The following is a 22,164-nucleotide window of genomic DNA, read 5'->3' as shown; positions in this document are numbered from 1 at the left end:
GAGAGAGAGACTCTATTGTCAGCCTTGAGAAGATGGAGGGAGGAGGTAGGTGGAGCCACGTTGTTCTTGCTGGTGCCTGTGCTGACTGGTGTCTAGCAACCAGTGATGTCAGTCACGTTGGAGCCGCTGCTGAGGAGGAGGCGAGCCCTAGCATTCAGAGCGGAGCCTTCTTCCTTCTCCACCCCTGAGTAAGAGTGTTAGCTCCACCCACCTCTTGTCTCCATCTTCACTGCAGCGCGGCGTGAACACAGGGTGAAGCAGTGATTGTGTGTCACTGTGTGTGATGCTGCCTGCAGACAATGTGCAATCCCGGATCCCTCTCATCTCTATTGATCCTGCATGGGAGCCCCTCCCCCCACCAGAGACCGACAATTTTGATTAAAAAAAGCAATATTTTTTATCAAATACTTTCTGCTATAAAAAAAATTGTTCATCAATTCAGGTAAAAAAGAATATACCAATAAGCGTATATGGATTGGTTTGTACAAAATATATCACATCTACAAAATAGGTGATAGATTTATGACATTTTTATTTACTGACAGATCAGACACCTAACTGACACTTTTTGGCGACCAGTGACACTAATTCAGTGATCAGTGCTAAAAATACACACTGTCACTGCACTAATGACACTTGCTGGGAAGGGGTTAACATCAGGGGTGATCAAAGGGATAACTGTGTCCCTAGGGGGTGCTTGCTAACTGTGTGGAGGGTGAATTCACTAGATGAACAGAGTGATCCATGTTCCTGGTTAGTAGGAACACAACATCGCTCTGTTCTTCTCTGACTGAACGGTGGTCTGCCTTGTTTACATTGGCAGACCGCTGTTCTATCTCTGTGGGGAGCGATCGCGGGTGCCCGGCGGACATCGCTTATGCCGGACCCGCTGATTGCCTCCCCCTCTGGCCAATCAGTGTGCATGCCTTTACTGGCTATTGCACGAAATGGCGTACAGGTATACCTTATTTTCTGGCAGTGCCCCTCCTGAGACTAGACTCTGGATCCGCCCCAGCGTGGTGCCTGGACTGAAATCCGTGACGTCAGCAGCTCTCTGATGAAAATGGGTCACAGGAGTTAAAAACGAACTGCACTCCGGTGATCCATAGGAGAAGCCCAGCCAAACAAGCTGATGCTGGACTTCTCCTTTAATGCTCCAGGGTTGCAGTATATCATATATTTATTATACTGTGGTACAGTTAAAAATATATACTCTATTAAAGAGTTATACACAATACAGTGCATTCATATTGCACGTACAAAGTGCACAGTGTATCATGCTGCAGGATTGCAATCTGCTAAGTGTTCATGCAGTAAGATTGTATTTGTTTTTTTGAACTGCAGAGCTGCAGTATTAGGCTCCACGCAAACAGGGCGTTTACCCAGCTCTCCTAAATGCCGTACCTCTTGCCAGCAGTGTTTTGGCAGAAAAAAATGCTAGATGTGTGTAAAACCATCAAGACGGGTAAAGGCACGTCAAGAGTTCGAGTTTGAGTGTTAATTTATTTAATCGGCCAGAATAATAATTTATAAGTATCTGTAATAAAATAAATATATGTTCTGGCTAACTAGCGTTAACGTGCATTTAGATGTGTTTACACGCTTCAAGTGTTTTTTCTGCCAAAACGCTGCTGCTCCTGGACACGCTTGGCAGTGAAATTTGTTTTCTTGATCATACATCACGGGACACAGGAGCTTCATTACATAGTGGGTTATATAGGCACCTCTGGTGATTGGACACTGGTTGACCCTAATTAAGGAGAATTCCTCCCCTATATAACCCCTCCCATCTGGGAGGCACCTCAGTTTTTTCGCCAGTGTCTGGGTGATGGTCACGTAAAACTTTAGCTCTATGCAGGTCCCTGCGAGGGCCGAAGGGCTACAACAAACCGGATCCATATCTCGGGCCGATATTTGACTCCCAAGATGGTATGGTACCCGGGCCTCGTCTGCCGAAGAAGCGAGGTTTTGCCTGTAAGTCCTCTCCATTGGAAGACTGGGCTCTGGGAAAACCAGACTTGGGGTACTGTTTATACAGAGCGCCCGAAAGTTTCTGGCAGAGCTTTTTACATGGCCCAGGTGGGAGGATCTTTTCGTAAGAGCCCCAGATATACCTGAAGGTTGGCTAACAATACCCGCCGTGATGGGTGAAGGCTGGAATTGGTCTGTTTCAGCAATTCCTGCGGCGGGGACAGGTAAGGGAAGTCATCCTATATATTTAAATATATGAATGGATTTCTTCATTGTGAGTAGTTGTATGTCTTACCTGGTTTCCACCACTAGAGGGAGTAAGAGCAGCCTGATGCATACTTACATGCCTTTCAATACACACGCTCAGTGAAAGCCTGGTTCTTCAGCTACTCACGTCTCCATTGCAGTCCCTGCCACAGATGAAGGTAAACAGGGGTCCCACGCAGTTCAGGGGTCCCACGCTGCTCCGTTTTGGGTTCTCCTCCCCCCCCCCCGGATTACGCGGTCCTCGTGCAGGCGCGCGGGCGCGTGCACGCGCGCCGGGCGCGCTCCCGGCCTTATGGAGGAGGGGGGGTGTGGTTGCGAGCCGTGCACGTCAGTGTGCACGGCGCTGTACTGCGCAGGCGCCAGGTGGCAATTTTAAAAAGCCCAGAGCGTCAGGGGGCTGTAACTGGAGACACAGGAGCTGTGGGCAGTAGGCATCCGTGGGGATTGGATCCAGGCAAACCTTAAGACACCTACTCAGCGTCAGGTTGTGCAGTTTAAGCATATATTTATTTATTGTGAGACTTTAAGCGCAACAGTGATCGCACTTGTATTAGTACCTCTGCTTTGTAGCCTAGTACTATGTCTCCTCGTAAGAGGGTCTCAGGGGGAGGTAATAAGAGCACTGGCAAGTCACCGCCTAGGTCCAGGGGTTCCAAAAGTGCCTGTAAATTACCATCCCCCTCTGCAAGACTGGAGCCAGCCTCTCAAGACGAGTCAGTGCACCTGTCAGGTTTTGCAGCCTCTCCTAATGTCGCAGCCCCGGTTTATGTCACTGAGGACTCCCTTAGGGCTACATTGGAGGGTTTTGAAGGGAGAATCATGAATTTTATTTCTGCTTCCCTAAAAGATAGCAGGAAAAGGGGTAGATCCCCTCCCTCTGCTGGTATCCCTCTCTCAGATAGTTCTTCTGAAAATGAGGAGGGATCCCTATCTTTGGATAGGGATCATGAGCAGTCGGATGAGTCAGAGGATGAGGAGATAGTCCCCTCCTCCCAGGCACTCAGGAAGCAGGTGCAGTATTATACTGAATTGGTGCGTACCACATTCAGAATGCCTGCTGCTGAAGTCGCTACGTCCTCTGTTTCTTCCCTGGGAGTCAGGAAAGCCCCACAGACTGCTTATTCCTTTCCAATTCATCCTTTAATGGATAAATTGATGTATGAGGATTGGGGACATCCCGATAAACTGTTTACTCCTCCCAAAAGGTTTTCCATGCATTATCCTGTGGAGGAAAGTTTCACCAAGAAGTGGGGGGTCCCATCTGTCGATGCGGCTGTTTCTTGTGTGAATAAAAACCTAACTTGTCCTTTGGATAATGCGCAGGTATTCAAGGATCCAACTGATAAAAGGCTGGAAACCTTATTAAAAGCCTCCTTTTCCATGGCTGGCGCTGTGGTGCAACCTACAGTCGCAGCCGTGGGGTTGTGTCAGTTCCTCAAGGAACAAGTTAAACAGATATTTGGGCTCCTTCCCAGTGAGGAAGTAGAAAATTATGCAGAATTGCCTCACATCCTGTGTTTTATAATTGATGCGATTTTGGATTCTGTCCAACAAGCATCACGTTTGTCCCTCATGTTGGTACACATGCGTAGGGCCCTATGGCTAAAAAATTGGGCTGCTGAGCTGTCATGCAAAAAGCATTTGACTGGGTTCCCGTTTAAAGGGGAGCGTTTGTTTGGGGAAGAATTAGATAAATTCGTCCAAAATATTTCAGGAGGTAAGTCTACACTCCTTCCAGTCAAAAAGAGCAAGCGTCCTTCATTCAGGCGTGCTCTCTCTCCCGAAGCATCAAGCTCTAAACAGTGGCGACGGCCTTCTCAGTCCTCCACTGCTAGAAGGGCTCAAGGCCGAGCCCAGGGACAGAAAAAGACTTGGGGGCGAAAGCCTGCCAAGCAGAGCCCCAAAACTTCTTTGTGAAGGGGTGCCCCCGCTCGGCAGAGTGGGGGGAAGGCTCCTGCAGTTTGCAGGCGCCTGGCGGGAAGAGATTCAGGACAAGTGGGTGATCTCTTCAGTATCTCTGGGCTACAAGCTAGAGTTTCAGGAGATTCCACCTTCTCGTTTCCTAAGGTCAAGGATCCCCAGGGATCCAGTAAAGCAAAAACCGCTATTCCTGGCCTTAGATCAGTTACTATCCCAGGGTGTGATAGTAGAAGTGAGCCCGAAAGATCAGGGTTCAGGGTTTTATTCAAATCTCTTCACCGTTCCAAAACCAAATGGAAGTGTCAGACCTATCCTGGATCTGAAAGACCTAAACCGGTTTTTACACATCCAGACCTTCCGTATGCAGTCAATCCGCACTGTGGTCTCCTCCCTGCAAGGGGGAGAATTCATGGCATCAATAGATATCAAGGATGCATATCTTCATGTGCCAATTTTTCCCGCACACCAGAAATTTCTAAGGTTCGCGGTAGAGCAGCGACATTTTCAATTTGTGGCCTTGCCGTTCGGGCTGGCTACAGCCCCTCGAGTCTTCACAAAGATTCTGGACCCTCTCTTAGCAATCTTAAGAGTTCAGGGTATAGCCGTCATGGCTTATCTAGACGACTTGCTTCTCGTAGAGAGAACTGCAGCGTTCCTAAGTCGCAGCGTCACCAAAACGCTAGAACATCTAGAACGCCTAGGTTGGATTATGAACCTAGAAAAGTCGTCCCTACAACCGACTACCAGGTTGGAATACCTAGGTATGATTATCGACACCGCTCAGGGCAGGGTGTTTCTTCCAAGGCTAAAGGCCTTGGCCATTGGAGATCTGGTGCGCCTGGTTCTGGGCAGAAGATCTTCCTCCATTCGGTTGTGCATGAGACTATTGGGAAAGATGGTCGCCTCCTTCGAGGCCGTCCCATACGCCCAGTTCCATTCAAGGCCTCTGCAAAGATGCATCCTTGCGGCTTGGAACAGGAAGCCCCAATCCCTGGTTCTTCCTATGCGTTTATCCCCCGGGACACGCAAAAGTCTTGTCTTGTGGTTACAAACCAGGAATTTGCTGAAAGGCAAAACTTTTCTTCCCCTCTCATGGAAGATTATCACAACAGATGCCAGCCTGACAGGCTGGGGAGCTGTATTGGAGGGAACGTGCTCGCAGGGGAAATGGTCTGCGACCGAAAGTCTACTGCCCATAAATATCTTGGAGATTCGGGCAGTTTACATGGCACTCATAGAGTGGTCTTACAGACAGCGAGGTTTCCCGGTTCGGGTTCAGTCCGACAATGCCACCGCAGTGGCTTATATCAATCACCAGGGCGGTACCAGAAGTCTGGTGGCCCAAAAGGAGGTGAATCGCATACTTGTCTGGGCAGAAAAGCATGTTTCGTGTCTTTCTGCAGTCTTCATCCCAGGAGTGGAGAATTGGCAGGCGGATTTTCTCAGCCACCAGCAATTGTGCCCAGGAGAATGGGCTCTACACCCCGACGTGTTTCAGAACATATGTCACAAGTGGGGCACTCCAGACGTGGATCTGTTTGCATCCAGGTTCAACAGGAAACTGGACAAGTTTGTGTCAAGGACAAGAGATGCACTTGCTCAGGGGTCAGATGCTCTGACGGTTCCCTGGGATCAGTACAATCTGATCTATGCCTTCCCCCCGAGCCCGCTGCTGTCGCGGTTCCTGGGAAGGGTCAAGAGGGAGACGAAGTCGGTCCTTTTGGTGGCCTCGGCTTGGCCCAGGCGACCATGGTATGCAGAAATCATGAAGTTGGCAGTAGGCAGGCCATGGACCCTCCCTCTCCGGCCAGATCTGCTCTCACAGGGTCCAATCTACCATCCTGCTTTACGCAGTCTGAATTTGACGGTTTGGCTGCTGAGACCCACATTCTGAGAGACCGTGGCCTTTCGGGGCCAGTCCTTTCTACTCTGGTCAATGCCAGAAAGCCGGCCTCCAGGCGTATTTATTACAAAATCTGGAGGACATATGTTTCCTGGTGTGAACTCAGGAAGTGGCATCCTAGAAAGTATGTCATTAACAGAATCTTGGCCTTTCTCCAGTCAGGCCTAGAAATGAATTTGGCCATAAGCACTATCAAAGTGCAGATTTCGGCCCTATCGGTATTTTTTCAAAAACCACTTGCATCACATTCCCTGGTACGGGCTTTTATCCAGGGGGCCATGCGGATAAAGCCGCCAGTTAAACCTCCGGTATGCCCATGGGATCTGAATTTGGTTCTCTCGGCCTTACAGGGACAACCTTTTGAACCTTTGCATCTAGCTTCTTTAGCTCTCCTGACTAAAAAGCTGGTCTTCTTAGTAGCCATATCCACGGCTAGAAGAGTATCAGAGTTGGCAGCTCTTTCCAGTAGAGAGCCGTATTTAATTATCCATAAGGACCGGGTGGTTATGCGTCCCAACAGGTCCTTTCTACCTAAGGTGGTTTCGGGTTTCCATTTGAATCAGGATGTAATCCTACCATCCTTTTTTCCGGACCCTCAGTCCACAGAGGAAGAGTCTTTTCACACTTTGGATGTGGTTAGAGCAATCAGGGTTTATCTTCAGGCAACTTCTGAGATAAGGAAAACTGATTGTTTATTTATTCTGCCGGAAGGCCCCAGAAAGGGTCAGGCAGCGTCAAAATCCACCCTCTCAAGGTGGATCAGACAAGTTATTTCTCAGGCCTATGACTTAAAGGGGAAGATTCCTCCTTTTCAGGTGAAAGCGCACTCTACTAGGGCTGTCAGTGCTTCTTGGGCAGTGCATCACCAGGCCTCCCTGGCTCAGATCTGTAAGGCTGCGACTTGGTCATCAGTCCATACATTCACCAGATTCTATCAGGTGGATGTCAGAGGGCAAGAGGATATCGCCTTCGGGCGTAGTGTACTGCAGGCTGCAGTTTAGGTCCTCAGGTCCCTGGCGGTCTCTATTTATGATCTGTGTCTCCCTCCCCTCAACCTGAGCATTGCTATGGGACATCCCACTATGTAATGAAGCTCCTGTGTCCCGTGATGTATGATCAAGAAAATGGGATTTTTATATACAGCTTACCTGTAAAATCCTTTTCTTGAGAGTACATCACGGGACACAGGGCTCCCGCCCCTCTTGGGTTTTTTACGTGGTTTCTTATTGCTTTGCTACAAAACTGAGGTGCCTCCTAGATGGGAGGGGTTATATAGGGGAGGAATTCTCCTTAATTAGGGTCAACCAGTGTCCAATCACCAGAGGTGCCTATATAACCCACTATGTAATGAAGCTCCTGTGTTCCGTGATGTACTCTCAAGAAAAGGATTTTACAGGTAAGCTGTATATAAAAATCCCATTTTTCTGCCCCTAAACACACATGCCTCTAACTGCCTCTACATGGGACCTTAGTTGTATTTTATCTACCTGCAATATTGTAGAATGTATATCATGCCAGTTGTAACATTATTATTTAGGTTTTTACTACCCTGGTTTATAATTGCCTAGGTTCAGATTCTTCTTTCATTCTATATGTGGTATAATTCATTTCATATACAGTATTTATATTTTATTTACTTATTAGATGCACACAATTTTGCAATGTATTAGGGGTGTTGATTTTTGGTATTGGTTTATCTCTACTATCCTTTCAGAGGTTTGTTTATCATTTTATTTTTGATCTTTATATGGCATGCGGATATTACAGTATGCTTAATGTACTTCATGCATTTTTTACATACACATAGTTGTATAGGTTGTAATAATGGGGTTAATTTACTAAAACTGGAGACTCCAAAATCTGGTGTAGTTCTGCATAGAAACCAATCAGCTACCATTTTTTTGTGAAAGCTTAATTGAACTAGCTAAATTGGCTACCATGCACAGCTGCACAAGCTTTTGACCAGCTTTTGAACACTCCAGTTTTTGTAAATCAACCACAATGTTTTAAGGACCCATGTCTCCTGGTTAAGGTAGTCCCCATTTAGAGTTAAATTGCCCATTGTTACATTTATTATTCTTTGATATTGGTGGGGTTGATTTACTAAAACTGGAACACTCAGTGTGACGGGAGTCACTTTGGGTGGGAGGCTTGTGGAACCCAGCCTACCTTGGAGAGCACTGGAATCTCCTTGTTCAGCTCCCCTGGCCCTTCCTGTGTAAGTTACCTTGTGTCTGTTAGGGGCACAGAGTGACCAAGAACCCCAGATCCGCACTAGCCATATTAGTCACTGTGTGTGTGTGTGTGTGTGTGTGTGTATATATATATATATATATATATATATATATATATATATATATATAGAGAGAGAGAGAGAGAGAGAGTTTCATATACTATTGTAGACTGTTTACTAGATTGTTTGAGGTGTGGCTGTATCCCATTGTTCTATTGTTTGTGTATGCCTTGGGAGCAACCTATTATGGGATGTATATGTCTCTGTGGATTAGCTGCCCCTCCCAAATACAGTCTACTGATGAGAAGTTTAAATACACCTGTGTCATGCTACTGGTGGAGGTAAAGTCTACCCCGCCCTGTTTCATTATGCAAAGAAGGGGGGATTATACCCTGAGTTTATATCTGTGTGCCTTTGTTTCAATTAAACAGTTCATGTTCCAGCCTTGCAGCCAAATGAGTCCTGCGAGTGTGGGACGTTTCGTTACACTCAGAATCTGGTGCAACTGTGCATGGTAGCCAATCAACCCCCAGTTTTAGATGTTTTGTGCTTTTTGACTAATAAATTCTGATCCATTTTTGTTAAAGGGGTTGTAAAGTCAGAAGGTTTTTTATCTGAATGCATTCTATGCATTCAGATAAAAAGCCTTCTGTGTGCAGCAACCCCCCTAGGCCCCCCAAATACTTACCCGAGCTCCATCTCTATCCAGCAGTGTCCAGAGTGTCTCGGCCGTCCAAGACTCTCCCTCCCGATTGGCTCAGACACAGCAGTGGAGCCATTGGCTCCCGCTGCTGTCAAATTCAGCCAGCCAATCAGAGGAGAGAGTGGGTGGGGCCAGGCCGCGGCTCCGTGTCTGAATCAAGCTGCTTGCTGTGGGGGCACTCAAGAGGAGGGAGGGGCCAGGAACACAGAAGAGGCACCTGAGAAGAGGAGGATCTGGGCTGCTCTGTGCAAAACCAACTGCAGAGAGCGCGTAAGTATAACATGTTTGTTATTTTTATAGGAATTAAAAACAAGACTTTACAATAACTTTAAGATTATTTTCTCTTATATTCACTGACCGACACAGCTCCTCTCTAAGTCATTGGTTGTTATGCCCACCACCAGGAGAATACTAGGCATTAGTTGTTATACAACACTCAGAACTCTTTAGTTCCGCCCAGGGGGCGGTCCCTTGGGCAACAACCCTCCAGTCTGCTATGCAGTCATCAGTTTTATTTTGCCTAGCGAATGAGAAGGTACCCTGCGGGCCCATCGGTCCGTGCTTTTTTTCTGCAGAAGCGTGGCTTTTTGCGCAAGATGATTGATCCTGTGATCTGCTATCATCAGCTGGCTGGGTGACAGGCTGGATACTCTTATCCTTGTAGTCTCCCCAGTCTGGCCATCGATTATGTGCAGGCCGCAGCTACGCACTAGGCAGGCCATGAGGAAACCTCAGCTACAGAGGTGGTCAGTGAGCTTTTATGCTCCGGGGCATAGATATGACCAGGCTACTGATGTCTGCGTCACAGTATGCCAGGCCTACAGCCACCCTGTACTGATCAGTGATGGAATGTCTCCCAGTTCTTCAGAACTGGTAAGTACAGCTCTCCTTGCATCGGCGGGGCTGAGCAACTGGACAGGAAGGCCGAGGCAGTGGCTGGTTCCTTGTTTACGTTTGTGGGGTCAGTTGTGCGACCAGTACTGGCATCCGTACTTGTGTCGCAGACACTAACTGAGTGGGCAAAACTGTTGCACCGCTGATTGGGAGAGCAACAGGCTTCTCCTGTCTGCGTGGAACTAGCAGACCAACTAGTGCAAAGCCTTAAATATGTTTGTGATGCGGCCAGGGCCGTCTTTAATATTGATTGGACCCTGGGCAAAACTTTTTGTGGGGCCCCCCATGCAGTTTTGCTCTCCACCTGGTCTGAGACACAATAAATAGCAGCTAGACTCAAAATCAGTTTACTGAATCAGATCAGGCAGCTATTGCGATTGGTTGCCAGAGGTTACAGTGTATCATTACCGCTCACTGACTGATTGCTAGAGGTTACAGCACACATTAGGGGTCACTGATTAGTTACTAAAAGTTACAGCACATGATTTCTGCTTGTTGATTGGTTGCTAGAGATTACTGTGGATATGACCTCAGGGGCATGATATACATATCAATGCCGCCGGCCACCACTATTTACATATGAATGCCGTCACTATTTACATATGAATGCAGGTCATTTACATGTAAACACAGGGTCTACAGATGAGTCACCTGTACACAACAATAGGGCAGAGCTGGGCAGCATTAGTAACAGCACTTTACACTGAGATATTGGAACACAGCACAGGACTAAAACCTCAAGGGACGGGTAAATTTAATTTAGGATAGTTGGCAAGTATGAGGCAGCTGCTTTGGGCCCCACAACAATAACAGGGCCCAGGGCAGCTGCCCCTTTTGCCCTCCCTTAAAAACGGCCCTGGATGCGGCCCTGGATACTCTCCCTCTGTTATCCAGGGCTTCAGTGTCAGTAGTGGTGCTGAGGTGCCTGATTCGGCTGAAATGCTGGTCTGCTGACCAGGCATCCAAAAAAGCCCTGACGGATCTTCCCTTCTTTGGCAACTGGCTCTTTGGAGCCTCTTTGGATGACATTATTAAAAATGCCACTGGTGGTAAGAGTACCTTACTCCCACAGCCCAGGAAGGCTAAGGAGCCACTCCGTAGGCAAGGGCCCTCTTTTTCTGCTCACAAACAGCTTTTTCATCCACCCGGAGATTCGGCTAAATGCCCCCAGCCCAATAGGACGACCACTCAAGCCTAACAAGCCTGTGAACAAAAGTGATACTGCATGAAGGTTTGCCCCCACCCATGTCTCGGGTGGGAGGTCGCCTTCCGGAGTTTGCAGCCCAGTGGTCCTCTCGGCTATGGGTCTGTGATCTGATTTCCTCAGGCTACAAGATAGATTTTCTCTCTTGGCCACCAAACAGATTCTTCCCCTCCAGCATACCCGTATCCCCGGCTCGCTGGGAGGCCCTCTTGGGAGCAGTAAGGGACCTACTGAGTCACGGGGTGGTTGTACCGGTTCCGAAATTGGAACGTTTGCAGGGATTCTACTCAAATCTGTTTGTAGTTCCCAAGAAGGAAGGGGTACGTCCAATCTTGGACTTAAAAGCCCTCAATCACTTTGTGAAAGTGCAGAGGTTCAGAATGGAATGAGTTCGCTCAGTAGTCGCTGCACTCCATCAAGGGGGCTCCCTGGTGGCCTTAGACATCCAGGATGCATACCTGCATATACCCATATGCCTTCGGCATCAAAAGTTTCTATGATTTGCAGTCGGGGAAGCCCACAAACCAGTTAGTGGCTCTTCCTTTTGGTCTGGCATCAGCCCCCCGAGTCTTTACCAAGGTATTGGCTCCAGTTTTGGCGTTGCTGCGGCAACGCGGGATCGTGAGATACCTAGACGATCTACTCCTGAGGGCATCTTCCGCCTCAGAATTAGAGGAAGATGTGGCGATCACCATGCAGACCTTGCAAGAATTTGGGTGGCTGTTGAACCTAAAGAAGTCGGTGATTGTACCAACCCAGCGTCTGGAGTACCTAGGCTTGATGCTGGACTCCATGGAAGCGAGAGTTTTTCTCCCTTCAGACAAAATGCAGACTATCAGATCCTCAGTAAAACTGCTGATGAACCGCAAGTGGTCATCGCTCCGCTTCTGCATGCAAGTCCTGGGACTCATGGTAGCCTCCTTCGAGGCAGTACCATATGCCCAGTTCCACACCAGAGTCCTGCAGAAGGAGACTTTGACAAAATTTGACAATTACCAGTTGTCCCTGGATCGACAGATCCAGGTGAGCCAGTCAGTCAGAGATTCACTGATCTGGTGGCTGAGGTCCCCGGTGATTCAGTCCGGGAAGTCATTCCTTCCTCTGAACTGGACATTGATCACAATGGATGCCAGCCTATCCAGCTGGGGTGGAGTGATGGGGGTTCAGTTGGCTCAGGGTCTCTAATCAGCGGAAGAATCCAAGTTGCCGATCAATCTGCTCGAACTAAGAGCGATCAGGCTGTGCCTCTCCACATGGTCAACGAGACTTCAGGGGCGTCCGATCAGGATCCAGTCAGACAACGCCAGGGCTGTGGCATACATCAATCACCAAGGGGAAACAAAAAGCTCAGCCACCGCACGGGAGGGCATTCACATACTTCAGTGGGCAGAGCAACACGTACCGGCCCTGTCGGCCATTTACATCCCAGGGCTGGAGAACTGTCAGGCGGACTACCTGAGTCGCCAGATGCTGGACCCAGGAGAATGGGCGTTGCATCCGGAGGTATATTGGCTTTTGTGCCTGAGGTGGGGCACACCAGACGTGGATCTTCTGGCCTCCCGTCTCAATCGGAAGGTGCCAAGATTCATGTCTAGAACAAGAGATCCGTGGGCAGATGTGTCAGATGCGCTGGTGGCTCCGTGGGATCAGTACCAGCTGATCTACGCCCTTCCTCCACTGAAACTGTTACCACGTCTCCTTCGCAGAGTGGAAGTCGAGGGGATTCCAGTAATACTGATTTCCGCAGATTGGCCTCAGCGTCCTTGGTACGCAGACCTAGTGCGCCTGGTGGCGGACGCCCCATGGCGACTGTCGTTACAAGAGTACCTTCTGTCTCAAAGTCCGATTCTCCATCCTGCTTTATCATCATGGCTATTAAGAGCCAGGTGTTGAGGAACCGGGGTCTGTCGGACTCGGTGATCCCAACTATGTTGAGGGCGTGGAAATCTTCTTCTCGGAAGATATATCATTGTACCTGGAAGGCCTATATCTCCATGTGTGAGGAGAAAGGATGGCATCCGCGCTCCTTTTCTATATCCAGGATCCTGCTGTTTCTTCAGCAAGGAGTAGACCAGAAATTGGCGTTAAGCGCCATTAAGGGGCAAATTTCAAATCAAATTTCAAAATTGGCTGTCTTTTTCAGCGACCCCTGGGGTCTCACTCATTAGTGAGTACCTTTGTTCAGGGGATGCAACATGTAGTCCCTCTGGTGCGTTCGCCGTTACCCCCATGGGATTTGAACTTGGTGTTATCGGCACTTCAAAAAACGCCGTTTGAAAATATCAGGGAGATTCCCCTGTTGAATCTTTCCCAGAAAGTGGTCTTTCTAGTGGCCATCAGTTCAGCCAGGAGGGTTTCGAAACTGGCGGCTTTGTCCTGCAAGTCACCTTATCTGGTTATCCACAAGGATAAAGTGGTATAGCGTCCGCAACCGTCTTTTCTACCAAAAGTGGTCTTGGCTTTTCATATCAATGAGGACATTGTATTACCATCTCTGTGTCCTAAGCCGAAGCACCCTAAGGAGGTGGCCCTTCACGCTCTGGATGTGGTCCGGGCTCTAAAGTTGTATTTGTCTGCCACTGCTCCCTTTCAGAAGTCAGACTCACTGTTTGTTTTCGGTGGCTAGTCCCAAGAAAGGCATGGCGATCTTGTCGGCCACCATTTCCAGGTGGATCAGATAGATTGTAGTACAAGCCTATGCCTTGAAGGGGCAGGTGACCCCCCTTTCTGGTGACGGCCCACTCCACGAGGGCAATCAGAACATCTTGGGATTTCTGACACCAAGCATCTGTCGCTCAGGTGTGTAAAGTGGCGACCTGGTCATCTGTCCACACATTTACCAAGTTCTACAAGGTAGACATTAGTGCATCGGCTGATGCCTGCTTTGGCCGCAAAGTTTTGCAGGCGGCCGTATAGTTGCAATTGAATATTCAATATATTTTCTTTTTTCCTGGTTTTTCAATAAAAACGCAGTACCGTTGAGTTAATGCGCTGTTGCATTACATTCCGCAGTTTTTGGTGCAGTTGTGGGTAGTCACTCCTGTTGAGGGTACCCTGGTTTTGTGGTGGATCTCTCCACGCACTGTTGTTTTTTGTGGGTAAAGTTATACTAGTTCCCACTTGCCATGGTGGAGGAAGTTTCTATGCTGTTTTCCCACCCCTCGTTTGGCACTGCTTGGGGACTGCAATGACTTAGAGAGGAGCTGTGTCGGTCGGTGAATATAAGAGAAAATAGGATTTTTTGTACTCACCGTAAAATCCTTTTCTCTGTAATTTACCGACCGACACAGTACCCGCCCCTCCTTTTTCTCTTTAAGTTATACTGCTTGTTGACGTACTGATGACTGCATAGCAGGCTGGAGGGTTGTTGCCCAAGGGACCGCTCCGCGGGCAGAACTAAAGAGTTCTGAGTGTTGTATAACAACTAATGCCTAGTATTCTCCTAGTGGTGGGCATAACAACCAATGACTTAGAGAGGAGCTGTGTCGGTCAGTGAATTACAGAGAAAAGGATTTTACGGTGAGTTCAAAAAATCCTATTTTTGTCACTTTAATTTGATAAAGACAGTAACTAAAACATAAAATGAAAAGCCACACACATTAAAAGGACTGTGAACTTTGTTTTAGCTTTTTAAAGCTGAACTATAAGCAAACAGTTAAATACACAGGATTTGTATTCCTATTCTTACAGTCCTAAGACTACACATCTTTGCCACATAGCACAACCCAGTTTGGTAGGGCAGAAGACCTGATTTTTCTCTGCAGCAAATAAGTAACGTCTTGTCCCTCTCCCAGCCTTTGACTGGACAGTGAAAGAAGCAGCAGCAGACTGATGGGCTGTCTGTCACTCTGCTCTCTCCTACTAATAGTACTTTCCTTCTTAGCACAGAGATGCTGCAGAACAATAGATTTGCACCTTGTGATGCAGGGGCGTAACTATAGGGGGTGCAGCAGTCGCGACTGCAACTGGGCCCTGTGCTGCAGGGGGCCCATGCAGCCCCCTCTACATATGGCCGGCAGCAGCATAGGCAGCTATGGGTACCAGTGCACCATGCATACGGGTGGCTGGAGGTGGAGGGTGACTAGCAAAGCTCCATGCTCGACTATCACACTGGCTGCTCTTTAGTTGTGCATTCCCCGCATGACCTGTGTCCTTGGCTGGCTCCTCAGAGTACCCCTCTCCTGCTCCATGCATTGCCGCTCAGTCTGATGTCTGTTCTCCCCAGCCAGAGTTGAGAGCTGCCCTGGAGAAAAGGACCTCATCTCTTCTGGGGACGGGGACTCCATCCTGCCTAGAGACAGTCCCCCAATGGGGCACCTAAAAATAAAAATATAATAATAAAAAAAAACTACTGATGCCAGTGGTGGAACTACAGGGCTCACGAAGGTCATACCTGTGACCACGCCCTGGAGTTCCACCGCCAGACTCGGAGGGAAGGGCCCTGGCTGGGGTTCAGGGGGGGCCTTCATGGTTTCTTGCATCGGGGCCCTGAAGGTTCTAGTTACGCCACTGTTGTGATGCTTTTCCTTATCCCAGTCCAAGCTTTGCTGTAAAAGAGAGTGCAAAAGGCTGATACCATAGACAGGTATTTACACTGCTTGCTTTAAAAACATTTATAGTGGCTTAGTGTTGTCTGCTTGCAACAAGCAGTGTTGTTACTGATAGGATCTTCAGTTGCGAAACTTCACAACAGATTCACAGTTAAATGGATTGATTAATGAAAAAAATATAGAGTAAGGCATGATGCCAAACATACTGAAATAAATAGGTTTACAAAATCTTTAATGATCAATTTCTGAATACAGGGATGTAATAAATTGTGTTTTTTATATTTTCCTGGAGTTTAGCTCTAAAGACCATGGTTTGTTGTTGCTGTTTTCCAATGATCTGCCATCAATCAATCAAATTTCAGCAATCATACTTTCTGTTTTGTTGCATTTTTTTTACAGTGGTTTGGATAGTGCATCCTGTTTCCAGGTGGTGTCACTATTGAGCTCTCTGGCACAAGGTGGTCGTACTATCATTTGCACCATACATCAACCAAGCGCCAAACTGTTTGAAATGTTTGACAAGGTGTGTAACTGTATGCTTGCATACCTTTTCTGTTACATATATGTGTTAGCTCCTGCTGCAGTCAGGTTAGTGGCTTTCATTTCCATTTGTAATCTTTGTGATTTCTGTGTTTTCAGTTGTATATTCTCAGTCAGGGTCAGTGCATATATCGAGGGTCTGTAACTCACCTTATTCCATATCTGAAGGGATTAGGATTACACTGCCCAACCTACCACAACCCTGCGGACTTCAGTAAGTTATACTCAGGCTTTTATATAATAGGGCCAAGAGTAATAGGCAATGTGCAGCAGCCCATAACACCCATACAGGGTTAATCAGCATTTGGTTTCCCTGTTCTAAGGGCCCATTTACACCAGTCGGTGCACATTAAAGTGCATATAACACTTGCGCTGGTGTGCACTGTGCACAAGCGCTGCAAAGTATTTTACCTTGATCACTTATACATTTTTCTTAACTTTATTTACCATTAACAAAAAAAATACATTTATCTCTATAGCATTCTAATGGAACGCCAACCCACTTGTATGATGTGAACAGAGCACATGGAAAACAATTGTTTTTGCGTTAAGTCTGCGATGATCAATGCAACTGAATGCACCTGTTGTGAATGAGCCCTAAATCTGGTTGCTATGGGTTTCTGAACTCCATTCACCTTGAAGTGCCTGAATACATAACCTCCAAAGTTTTATATATATATATAATTGTTTTTGTGCTTTCTTACTATCTGACTAAACCTGGACATTTTTACCATCTAGTTATTGAAATAGCCTCAGGGGAGTACGGAGACCTAAATCCAGTATTATTCCGAGCAGTGGAAGATGGACTGTGCCCGATCCACAGGGAAAAGAGTAAACCATCTATGATCGAACTAGACCTATGTCCCACAGTAAGTATATATACTCACAAAAACACAAATAAAGGCGCAAAAAACTTTAAACCATAATATCCCATATACAATTTTACAAGTTCGATATTGTAAATCACACAGTCTATATTAGGCCATGTAAATATTTTAGTTATGAATGGGGGGTAAAAAGTCCAAAACACTCAGGCTGCCATCACATAGGTAAAGAAACCAGGCTCCCAACAGACTGCAAAAGACAAGGAAAGAGGTTCCTCTAAGTGTAGTGTTTGTAAAACTTTTAATAGTACAATAAATTGGCAACTCACATTTGAGTAGTAAGTAAAAAGCGCATCAGGATGTGGTCCCAGCAAAGGGTGAGTCCAAGGGTGACGATCCTGCTTCCTGGGTCCTTCACATGCAAACGCTGTCTTCTGTCTTCACTGAAGCCACCGCTGGTGTAGGAAAGCCGAATGTGGTGGGGAGACTCAAAGTGAGGCGTGAGGCGCTGTAGATAGGATGGCAAGGGAGGATGACATTGCACACTATGCAATGCGTTTTGTGAGAATGTGCAAGTATTACGGCAAGCCACGCTCCTTTCTCAAGCTGACTACGTTGAAGGGACCATAGGGGGCCGTTATATAGAATACACACAGGGAAGGGGGGTATTGCTTTGTATTTCAGTCAAGGTGTATGGCGGAGCAAAATTAATAAATAAGGAGCTATAGTCCAAAACAGGCGAACACACAGACATATGGTTCAGGAACGATAATACACATAAATTATGATATAGATATATAAAAATCAATAAAAATAGCTTATAATAAATTATGATACGGCATAATAAAAATGTATTAAAAATCTATAAAACTTAAAGTGGATGTAAACCCACTCTCATCCTTTCTAAACTACTGCAATATTGGTTATCTAGAAGGATATACATGCCTCCTGCATGTATACTTATCTGTCAAATGTCTCCCGTCTGTCTGCTATGAGACCCGAAAAACTGCAGATTTTGTGGGTGGGTCTGTTTTCCAGGGCTCAGTGGGTGGAGTCATGATGTCAGTAGGCTCCCCACCCACCTCTACACTCTTCTTACCAACATACATTTTCTCCTGTGTATTTCTTACACTGAACTTCTGCTATGATCACTAACATCCAGACAAAACCCAGAAAAGTCCCCACATGACTTCAGCATGCCAAATCATGCTGAGGTGTGGAACAGCCAATCCTTGCAGAGCTGCTGAAGAAATGAGTGGGGGTGGTAATTAAAAAATAATGCATGTCTTAGGCTAGTGCACAAGATATGTAAATCACCTGTCACTCACAGCAAGGGGGAGGATTTGACAAAGGTTTTCTCTGTTTGTCAAGATTTATTTTAGTGAACAATAAAAAAGGATTGTTCAGAGCTGGATTAACTCTTTGTGGCAAGACTGGGCTCAATTGATAGGAAATCTTATACATTATGATATAAAAAAAAAAAAAAAAATTGGGTTTACATCCACTTTAATAGTAATAGTAAAATGTACTTTTAGAAAACATTGGTATTTTAAGGAACAATAATAAATAAAACCAAGGAATTCATTATAGCAATTGGAGCCAACACAATCCAAAAAAAATTAAATGGATTAAATAAATAATAAAGGATAAACAATCAGATGATGTGACCTCATCAAATTCATGTCCATCCAATGATAAATATAACAACAATTATAATATATATACACAAGAAAACTTTAGAATATATAATCTGAGTTTACTACGTAATTAATGCAGTAGATAAATGGAAGTGATACGGCTCAATTATAAATGTCACAATTATAAATGTGCATGTATCAACAAAACTGGAAACATACACTTAAAGATATCATATTATTTTTTTTATACCTATATATTTGTATTATTAAGTGATACGCTAAATATTTCATGGATATGAATAAAAGGTATATGTGCTCAGACATGGCACTTCACCTGGGGAAGGGGATTCTCATGGCCCAATATTAGGCTACATTGGACAAAAAGAATCACCAGCCAGTGTTTATTACCCTGTTTCCCCAAAAATAAGACCTAGCGTGATTGTCAGTGATGGCTGCAATATAAGCCCTACCCCCCAAATAAGCCCTAATTAAAGTCCTTGTAGGTCTTATTTTCAGGGTAGGGCTTTTTTTTCAGTGAAACAGGGAAGGGCTTATTAAGAATAGTGGATATTTCGATACCTTCATTGATACCACCTGGTGAAAGGACATCAAGATTATATATCTAGTTTCTCTGGCACATAGCTTCTTAAAGTGGTTGTATAGTCATTTTTGGGACTTTTACCTACAGGAAAGCCTATAATAAGGCTTACCTGTAGGTAAAAAAAATCTCCTAAACCTGTACGGTTTAGGAGATAGTCCTCTCGCAATGCGCCGCTGACTGCAGCGGCACATGCGCACAGGGGATTCTCGGCTGAAAGCCCAGCAGACGCCGGACCCTCCCGGGAAGAAATCTCCCACGCGCGTGCTAGGGAGTGATGATAACCGTAAGAAATGCTGAGGAAACATGTCAGCTCCCTCAGCGTGGATCGGGCCAGATGTCGGGGGCCTCGTTCTAAGGTAAGTATTTCATAATGAGCTAGTATGCGGTGCATACTAGCTCATTATGCCTTTTCCTTTGCAGGTGGGAAAAAAACAAAAAAAACATCAGCGGGTTTACAAGCGTTTTAAAACATTCAGCTGCAGAGAGGGAGCTAATCTGCTCAATGACCCACACTTGTAGGCCATTGGTAGATTTTTGGTGGACCTCAGTGAAATGTCTCGGGACAGTATGTGGATCAGTCCCTCCCTCAATGAGTCTCCTATGTTCGCCAAATCTTGTTCTTAAAGCTCGTATGGTGCGGCCTACATAAATTAGACGGCAGGACAAGTGAGCTCATATATTACAAAATCTGAAGAGCAGTTAAAAAAAATCCTTCAGCTGGTAGGTTTTGCTTTTTGTGCTGAAAGATTTCTTTCCGTGCTGCACAAACTACCAGGTCTTGCAAAGAGCCTTATGACACTGGTACATGCCTATCAGTGGTATTAGGACTGGCATAATAGGAGAAACTATACTGGATTTAAATTTACTTGGAGCAATTTAATTTTTTAGGTTTGGTGCTCCTTGATAAGTTACCCTAGGGCAGTGATGGCGAACCTTGGCACCCCAGATGTTTTGGAACTACATTTCCCATGATGCACTGGCACTCTGCAGTGTAGTTGAGCATCATGGGAAATGTAGTTCCAAAACATCTGGGGTGCCAAGGTTCGCCATCACTGCCCTAGGGTGTTCAGGAATCTGTTCTGAGGTGCGGATCCTGTTGTAGGATGTCCCAATGATTGTCCAATATTCTCTCCATCTTTTTGAACTGGAAATGAAATGTAGTGGTGAATCTAATCGAATGATCTTCTGGTTCACGGACTGCTTTTGGGGGTTTCCTTTTTATGTAATATTCAAAAGCTTGATCAACCAAGATGTCAGGATATTGTTTATCAATTAACGTATTTTTTAGAATAACACTTTGATCTATATAGTCGCTGTCTCGTGTACAGTTCTGTAATGCACACACTGCAACCACTTAACAAACAGTATTTGAATGCAGATCACCAAGCACTGGAAGCATTAGGATGATCATGTAGTGGGGGAATTAGAATGATCTTGCAGTGAGGGCATTAGGATGATCATGCAGTGAGGGCATTAGGATGATCATGCAGTGAGGGCATTAGGATGATCATGCAGTGAGGGCATTAGGATGGTCATGCAGTGAGGGCATTAGGATGGTCATGCGTGAGGGTATTAGGATGGTCATGCGGGGGGGGGCATTAGGATGGTCATGTAGTGGGGACATTAGGATGGTCATGCAGTGAAAGTATTAGGATGAACATGCCCTGGAAGCATTAGGATGATCATGCAGTGGGGTCGTAAGGATGGGCATGTAGTGAAAGCATTAGGATGAGTATGCACTGGAAGCATTAGGATGATCATGCAATCTTTTTGAACTGGAAATGAAATGTAGTGGTGAATCTAATTGAATGCTCTTCTGGTTCACGGACTGCTTTTGGGGGTTTCCTTTTTATGCAATATTCAAAAGCTTGATCAACCAAGGTCTCAGGATATTGTTTATCAATTAACTTCTTTTTTAGAATAACACTTTGATCTATATAGCCGCTGTCTCGTGTACAGTTCTGTAATGAACACACTGCAACCACTTAACAAACAGTATTTGAAGGCAGATCACCAAGCACTGGAAGCGTTAGGATGATCATGTGGTGGGGGCATTAGGATTATCATGCAATGGGGGAATTAGAATGATCCTGCAGTGAGGGCATTAGGATTATCATGCAATGGGGGAATTAGAATGATCCTGCAGTGAGGGCATTAGGATGATCATGCAGTGAGGGCTTTAGGATGGTCATGCAGTGAGGGCATTAGGATGGTCATGCAGTGAGGGTATTAGGATAGTCATGCGGGGGGGGGGGGGGCATTAGGATGGTCATGTAGTGGGGGCATTAGGATGGTCATGCAGTGAAAGTATTAGGATGAGCATGCCCTGGAAGCATTAGAATGATTATGCAGTGGGGTCGTAAGGATGGGCATGTAGTGAAAGCATTAGGATGAGTATGCACTGGAAGCATTAGGATGATCATGCAGTGGGGGGCATTAGGTAGCCAGACATATTATTATACCTCAGTGTTATAATGAATCAATATAATTTCTCTTCCAGCAGGATATGTCTGGCCATATTGAAAGCCGCACCTTTGCCACAAGCTCTATGAACCAGTTCTCCATCCTCTTCAGACGCACATTTGTTTCTATCCTGAGAGACACGGTATGTTAAATGAGAGTGGGGAAATATAACATTTAAACAGTGATAGAAAGTACCAGGAACAGTAATAATACTTGCCTATTTGTCCAGGTAAATAGTAGAAACTTTCAGCTCATATATAATGCAGTAATGTTTGGAAAAATCAGATCTCTTGAAGATGTTGGAAATTTCCTCCTGTGGTCCTATTTTGTGTATAAATGTGCCACAATTTGTATATTGCATTATAGACTTTCAGGGCAGTAGTTTTTGTTCAGCGCAGGGGGGGGTCATGGGGATATTCAGCACACCACATTATGGGTGTGAAAAAATTGCGGG

At 46.0% G+C, this 22,164-nt stretch overlaps 1 protein-coding gene and 1 long non-coding RNA gene across 3 annotated transcripts in view; one reads left to right on the top strand and one right to left on the bottom strand.

The window, feature by feature from the left end:
* The window catches only part of ABCG4 (ATP binding cassette subfamily G member 4), a 104,091-nt gene that overhangs the window by 55,292 nt on the left and 26,635 nt on the right, over positions 1-22,164 (top strand). Inside the window, exons 7-10 of one of the 2 annotated variants that reach the window (XM_077456820.1) lie at positions 16,045-16,168; positions 16,285-16,399; positions 16,924-17,054; positions 21,751-21,852. In XM_077456820.1, the coding sequence (XP_077312946.1) occupies positions 16,045-16,168; positions 16,285-16,399; positions 16,924-17,054; positions 21,751-21,852 (472 nt within the window). Of the gene's footprint in view, positions 1-16,044; positions 16,169-16,284; positions 16,400-16,923; positions 17,055-21,747; positions 21,853-22,164 lie in introns of both variants that reach the window. The other variant, XM_077456819.1, reaches the window with a different exon arrangement.
* Positions 1-22,164, bottom strand: part of LOC143933790 (uncharacterized) — a 283,408-nt gene that overhangs the window by 249,735 nt on the left and 11,509 nt on the right. The gene's annotated exons all lie outside the window — the stretch shown is intronic.

The sequence above is a fragment of the Lithobates pipiens genome, unplaced genomic scaffold, assembly GCF_037356315.1.
Source record: "Lithobates pipiens isolate NorthernLeopardFrog02 unplaced genomic scaffold, aLitPip1_a1.2 Scaffold_27, whole genome shotgun sequence".
Taxonomy (NCBI): domain Eukaryota; kingdom Metazoa; phylum Chordata; class Amphibia; order Anura; family Ranidae; genus Lithobates; species Lithobates pipiens.
This window is presented reverse-complemented; position numbering and strand designations above follow the sequence as displayed.